The following is a 7,510-nucleotide window of genomic DNA, read 5'->3' on the forward strand; positions in this document are numbered from 1 at the left end:
TAAGTTTGGTGCCACACTAAATCAGCGGGTTTTTCTTTTTTTTTTTTTTTTTTCCCTGGGCGGGCATATGAAAAAGCATATGACTTCCAGCTAACCTCTATGCAGTTTTGGTGTTAAAAACAGTTTAAAACTTCAGTATTTAGCATATTTGACTTTAACTTGAGCATTAACAAGTGTAATAGTTAAACTGTAGGGTTGGCAGCAATTGTAGAACAGATCCTGGCTTGTGGAGGTGAAAGCAAGGGTTGTCTTCAGATAGCAAATGGGATGGCGATTAATGTATCAGTTCCAAATTGCCTCAGAAGCTGAACTGTCTGTCAGTGGTTGACTATGCAGAGGAAAGCTGTCCTGAAACTGGAGGCAATCAGCACTGAAACTCTCAGTGCTGTTTCAAGAAAACTTTGGATTAGAATCGCAGCTTAAAACATTGTTTAGCCCCTACATGGCTGAAACACAAACTGATGCACACCTCTCAAATTAGCCGATCCGTGGTCAGAGATACTGATTCAGTTACTACACAAAACAACCAACTTTTTTTCTTTCTTTTTTTGTCCTCTGCTGATTGCGGTACGGGGAAGAGGGCAATCCCATGGAGGATCTGGAAGTCAGAATGGTGGGACCAGTTCAGAAACATCTTTTCTTTAATTGAGTACGGCGCACAGCTCTGCTGATACATCTGCTGTTTCACAGCACACAGCCACTTTCACCCAAACCTGTCCCAGGTCTCTGGCAGTGCCTCAGTCCAGACCTACTGATCTTGCTAGTGTTCTCCTTATGGTTCAACATGTCATTCTCCCTCCTCTCACCCTGCTTTTCTGCCACAAGTTCTCCTCTGTGCCCAGACCAGGCACTGTACTAATTTGTACCATATGCAGCTATTGGTTAGCATTTAGTAGTTAATGTGGAAACATAAGTTTCCATTTTAATGGTAGATTCATATTTACTTAGGAAAAATTAAAATAGCCAAATAATACCCAGGAAGTAACCTTTCAAAATTTAGACTCTCGGTAAAAAACGAGCTTCAAAAATTAACAGTTTCTAGTTCTTTTTTTTCCTCATTGCTATGTCTGTGTTTAAAGAATGAACACTCACATTTATAAAATACTCTTAAGCCAGGCTTAAGCCATGTGAATTTCCACAGGTATCTCAAAGAGGAAAAAAACAAAAGAAGCATCCCTGTGATGCAACTATTTGAATTAAAGTAAATCTATTCTAACTGGAAATCTTATCCTGATCTCAGGTCATAGCAATTTTTTTTTTTGCAGAACAAAGTAGTTTATTTGCAGAGTAACCATTTATGCACAAGTCCTGAGCTAGGTTTTCACCATAAGATTCTCCCTCTCATGACAGCTCAGTTCATGTATCTACAGCTGAAGTCCTTCTGATGAACAGGTGTACCAATATCATATCTGATAATGCTTTCCCACACACACACTTATTTGTGGTGTATATTTCTTTGCAGCCTTACCGCTCTTTTCTTTATCATGGTCATCTCCAGTTCATCTTTTGAATAGCTGCCATTGCAGTATTTGATAAACTTTTATTTCTGTTCACAAAATATATTCAAAGCTATCAGTAGCCTGAGTGTTCAAACACCCACATATTATTAAAAATAATAATAACTAAAACCCTGGGAAATGGAAAGGAAAAATAATTTTCTTAGAAGTAGGACCCATGCAGTCATTTTCTGGGTGCTAGTGACTGGAGGCATTTTCTGCTAACATCTCTGCAGCAACTAACAGCATTCTTTTGATATAACTGCAAAATGAAGCTTAGGCAGGTATCGCACACAAGGAGGATAAGAAGAGAGATGAGAAGATGGGATGTCTGTGTAATCAAATTACTCTTACATAAAAGGCCTGTGTTAGGTTTAGGTTATACATTCTTTGAAATTCCTGGTTAGAGTAATCTTGTATTTCATGATATGAAATGTTCTCTCATTTTGCAAACTCTCTGCTCACTTCCATTTTGCTTTTCTGTCTCTGTTTCGTTCAATTTTACTGCACAATTTCTTCTGGCTTGTATTCTACCTGCTGTTTGCAGGCATTTCCAGTGTTGCACTTTGTTAAAAACGTGGGTGTCTCTTCCTTCCACCACAGTGTCTGCTTTTGGCAGCTGGAGTTAGAGACTCAGCCCACTGTTAAGTCCCTAACATCATACATACTCTTGAGTATATGCCCAGCATCATATACATCTCTAGCTATACTCCAGTCAAACATATCCTAGGTCAAAGTAGCCTAGTACATGATCACATCTGGAATACACGGTCACTGTCTAAGACAGCTTGGGGGGAATAACCGTATGAATTTGTGGTGCCAGAATTATTTGAGGGCTCCCACAAGGAAAGCAGATTACGTGAAAAACATTCTGCAGCTTCACACTCCTACGTATGCCACAGCAACCTCCTCACATGTTCTTCAGTGTAATGCCAGCAGATCTCATGCGAAAGGTGGACTACGAGTTTTCTACAGAATCATTCTTTACTACTACTTAGAATAATAGGGCTTTCTTTCTCTTTCTCTCCCTCCTCACATCCTTGCCAGCCTCTGTCAATATGATAGAAGACATTCGCAAAGACAATCTTTCAAAGCATCACTCCATGACAATATGCTTGTTTCCATACAGCACTGCAGTCTCGTGTCACATCCCAAGTGAATCTCTCATTCTTGTTCTCACCTGTAGCTCAATCTGCTTCTCCAGTGGATGCGGTAGTTAGTTGGAAGCCAGCCCATTTTCTCCTAGAGTATGACTTCAGGGAAAGAAGGCCAGCTCACTTTTGTCTTTGTAGCTATTTAGGACTTCCTTATAGCTCCGTTTTTGAAGGAGGGGTACATATTAGCACCGTCTTTCCATTGCAAAAAGGTTGTCTGATGATTAGCCCAGCCCAGTGTGAAGTCTGAGAGTTGACCAGGCCACAGCTCCTCTTCTCACTGCTGATGGAGATGCTGCAGTTCTCTATGACACATGTTCCAGCCCTTTGCTTGCAGTTTATTCCCATGTTGATATTTGCACAAAGTGGCTTCAAGTGCCGCAAAGCAATTCTGCTGGTGGTGAACAAGGACTTAGGCACCCTGTGAAAACAAGGACTCTTCTCTTACATGGCACCTGCAGTGGAATTCCAGGAACTATTTTGCAGTTCGCTGCCTCAGAACATGTAATACAAGTTCTCAGTGACATCCGGCCCTTTCTGAGTGTAAAAACTTGAAGCATTTTCACTGCTTTGACTTAGCAGATCTATTTTATTGGAGCTGCAGTAATACCAAACTCAGCACAGGAAATGCACCTTAAGAAGCCGGAGGGAAGCTCAGGCAGTTAGCTGATGTGGACTAGCTCAGGCACTAGCTGGGTATGCTCTATCAAGATCTCTGCTAAGGAAAGTGACTACAGATTGAACACAGCACTCTTAGCTACATTTACCATTAGTCTGCAGGGCAAAAAAAGAGTGCCATAAATTTGCTCCAAAATCAAACAGCTCTGCATAGCTCTGCATAGAGATGTACAGGGGGTTAAACCTGAATAGACAGGGCATGATAAAGTAGTAGTTGGGTTTCTGAAGCTTAAGAATGCATGACTAATTTCGGCTAACAGAGAATTAAACATATGACTTCAGAAAATCTCAAGTATTTTAAAAGATCTGGTATATGAATCAAATGGAAAAGTGAATACATATAGAGGGAGAGAGAATTGATGCTATTTAGCATCAGGCGTTCATTTAGATTTGTTTCTTTGTTTCTAGTCTTTCATTGTATTGCAGCTATACAAACAAACAAAAAAAGCTGGATGGCAAGATCAGCTGTTATATAGTCTAGGCAAGTTACAGTAGTCTGACAGTTGATAAAAAGCATAACGTATACAACAATGTTTTTTATAGCTTTGAAGACTTCATCTACACTTACCGTATCTTCAGGAATCACCAAGGATATTTTAGAATAGAGGTGAGTAACTCTCATTTAATCTGTAAAGATTGCTCTAAAGATCATTGTCTTACCTTAGAAAATAATTCCAAGTTAGCTTTTTTCTCAATTCTTGACTTTAGATTGTCATACTTATGATTACATATGAGCTCAGAATTAACTATTATCCTTGTAGAAATCCCTTATAACCCAAGTGGGTTTGTTATTAGTTGACCAGCTGCCTTCTGATTCGACCATTTCTTTTTGATAGCACTGAAGAAAAACCTATCCCTTTCTTTACTTGCTCCTGTTCCTTAATTAGCTTTTTCTATTTGAAAGCTTTTCCATTGCACCCAGCATCTTATAGGGATTTGGAATATTGTGATGATCTTTTGATTTTAAGAGACCTATCTATAATCCTGTGGGATTCTGAGGCATCTGAAGTGATGATCCCAGATAATGCTGTTCATTGCTTGAATCAGCATAAGAGGTGATTGCATCAATCAAATCCCTAGGCAAGGTGAGAGGACACTTTAAAAAATGGGTCACTCCTCTGCTTGTAGTAGGACGGTCAGCAGGACTGCCAGCAACTAATCAGCATTTAAGTGGAATGAGGAATTTGCTACATAAAGGGCACACCAAGCTCTCACATGCTGGTAATTTTTGCTTATTAAAGGAGAGTCCTGTTCTTTACATTTTCAAGTAAGATTGTTTTGGCTTACTGTTTTACTTACTGATGGTGGAGAGGAGATCTTTTGGGCTTTTTTAATGGCCAGATTCAGCCATCAACTTTCTGGAGTGCGCTAGGTTGACCCTGTCCAGCAGCTAAGCACCCACACAGCTACTCACTTCCTCCCCCCTTAGCGGGACAGGGTCAGGGGAAGAGAACATGAAGATCAAAAGTAAAAAAACTCCTGGATCAAGATAAAAGACAGTGTAATAGGTGAAGCAAAGCTGTGCATGCAAGCAAAGCAAAGGAGTTTAGTCACCACTTTCTGTTGGGAGGCAGATGTTTAGGCACCTCCTTGAAAACAGGGCCTCAGCACACACAATAGTTATTTGAGAAAACAAATGACATAGTCACAAATGTCCATGCTTTCCCTGAGCTTTTATTGCCGAGAACAGTGTCATATGGGATGGGATAGCTCTTTGGTCAGTTCAGGGATGGGATAGCTAACTCTTTGGTCAGCTCAGGTCCACTGTCCTGCTGTGTCCCTTCCCAGCACCTTGCGCACCACCACACTACTTGCTGGGGGAGCAGAGTGCAAAAAAAAGACATCTTCAAGGCTATGTGAGCACTGTTCAGGAACTGCCAAAACAGAGCACTATTTTAGACGAAAATTCAAACCACAGCACTAAACAGGCTGCTACAAAGAACTCCATCCCAGCCAGACCCCGTACACAGAGGCAGTGGCACCCAGTGCATATGAGGATGAAAAGAAGATACAGGATGCAGAAAAACAAAGAAAATAAAGACATGTTTCTTTGTTAGAGAGCGAATGAAGCAAAAACAAAGCCCTATTCAATTTTAACGACTAGCAGAAGTTGCACAGGCACTCACAAAACAGACACCAGTAGCTGCCCAAAATTCAGATTTATTACAACCAAAAATTGCCTGGCACTCCAACAGATCAAAGTAAATTCCAAGTTTGGATGTCAGGCAGGAATACACTACTACACAACTAATTTTTAAGTCTTGAGAATATTCTTTTTAGAAAGATGACCCAGAATGTGCACAACTCACAAAATGGAAAACCTCGCACTCAAGGGGACCCAGAAAGAGGTCACTCACTCACAAGGGGGCAAGGGCTCACTCCAGGATATATCCAGAAGTAGTATTCACTCCTCAGTAAAGGGGAGGATGAGGGCTCGCTCAGTCCTGGGAAGTTTCCTTGGGTGGCATCTGGATCCAAGGGAAGAGTCGATAACAGCAGACCCGCTGCTCCAAGGAGAACTGACGCAAATCATCTCTCCAGTGGGGCTCCCTTTATACCCTCGCCGAGTCTGAACTGTGGTTATTCTGATTAGCTGGGGGAGAGCGCACGGCAAAGGCAAGGTAAGGGCCTGAAACAAAGTAATAACGTTTTAATGGCCATGAAGCACTGGGTCTTTATCTTTATTTTTATTTTTATCTTTATCTTTATCATCTATATCTTTAGCTTATCCTTATCATCTACCTTTATCTTTATCATCTTTATCAAGTCTTTGGCAAGCCTCAGTCCTGGTCAGGTCTTTGCCAGGGCAGGTGCATCTGCCACAGACCCTCACAGTGATTAGTGCTGACTAACATGCTTATGTCTTCACTGTCTTGAAGTCACCAGCGTTGCAAAGTCTCTGTACAGATCACTGGGGGATTTGCTGTGGAAGCAGTTCAGTCCAGCTGTATGATCTCACGCATTAAAAAACAGTTTGTGAGAACGCTGCTCCCCTGCTTTGGAGTGCCACCCTCCGTGTTTGGCCTCAGGAGTCTCCAATGCAAGTGACAGAGCTGAACAAATAATAAACTCCTGTCTAAAACTGAAAGCTGGTGCTGGAGACTTTCATACTGTTCCTTAGACACATCTGCTGCCTCTACACATATCCTTTCCTTGACAATGCTGACATTTTGTAAAATGTTTGGCTTCTGCTTGTCACATAGTGGTTTAAATACAACATTTTAGATGAGAACTAAATAAGTTGCCCCTAAACTTGTGCTCCGACACCAGAGGAAAATCTGTAATGCCGTCACTCTTCAACACTCTGCTGTAGAGGATTGCTGCAGCACACATCTGAGCCAATATTTCAAACTGATGTTCTTATTTTTTTGAAAAAAGATGGTGAAGGAGGGGTTACACTTAGTGCTGTAACCACACCACCAAACAGGTGTCCCTAGTTTTTTAAGGATTGTACAATATTCTGTCACCAAATCTGTTTACAAAACAGCTCCTTGGTAAACAAGACAAAACCTATCATTCCTTTCATTTGGGGACTCTATGTAAAGGGCAGTTGCAAACAAACTTTATTTTCCTTCCCTTACAGACTTCTGAAGGAGCTCCAGAGAGGATCTTCAGAACGTTAAAAGATCTAATATACACTTTTGAAAAGCCAAATCAAGGACTAATAACAAACCTTCGCTACCCAGTAAAGAAACCAACAGCCTCAGCAAGACAACAGAGGTTCAAGTCAGGAAAGGATGACGTTTATGCTGGTGAGAAATTTAGCTTTTGCCATTGTGGGTTTTTTTAAGATGACTGCATTGCCATGTTTGTGGTGAACCGTTGCTACAGGTCCTCTGAGACCAACTGGCATGGACAGAAGTTTAACATCCTTCCTTCTCTCTTGTGTTCACTAGAAAATGGTTATTTCCAGCTCACGGGTTACATAACCTCATCCATTACAAACTAAGAAATTAAAACTGCAAGAGCTACAGAAGGCTAAGCATGATATTGCCCACAGCTCGCTCCTTTATGGGCATGGATGCTTGTAGGCTAGGGAAGGCCTTGGACCAGTTTTACCCAATAAGGTTCTGCCAAGCTGCCAGGCTCCTGCACTTCACTGGGAGTTGAGGCAGTCCTTTACCTTCACTGTCCAGGTCAAAAGCTATATTTGTACCAAAATTTAACTCATTTATTTTGAGA

At 41.2% G+C, this 7,510-nt stretch overlaps 1 protein-coding gene across 1 annotated transcript in view; it reads left to right on the top strand.

Annotated features, from left to right (window-relative positions):
- The window catches only part of SH2D1B (SH2 domain containing 1B), an 11,234-nt gene that overhangs the window by 1,509 nt on the left and 2,215 nt on the right, over positions 1 to 7,510 (top strand). Inside the window, exons 2-3 of the mRNA XM_010141505.1 lie at positions 3,872 to 3,935; positions 6,912 to 7,080. Of these exons, the coding sequence (XP_010139807.1) occupies positions 3,872 to 3,935; positions 6,912 to 7,080 (233 nt within the window). The remainder of the gene's footprint in view (positions 1 to 3,871; positions 3,936 to 6,911; positions 7,081 to 7,510) is intronic.

The sequence above is a fragment of the Buceros rhinoceros genome, unplaced genomic scaffold (genome assembly GCF_000710305.1).
Source record: "Buceros rhinoceros silvestris isolate BGI_N320 unplaced genomic scaffold, ASM71030v1 scaffold12340, whole genome shotgun sequence".
Lineage (NCBI taxonomy): Eukaryota > Metazoa > Chordata > Aves > Bucerotiformes > Bucerotidae > Buceros > Buceros rhinoceros.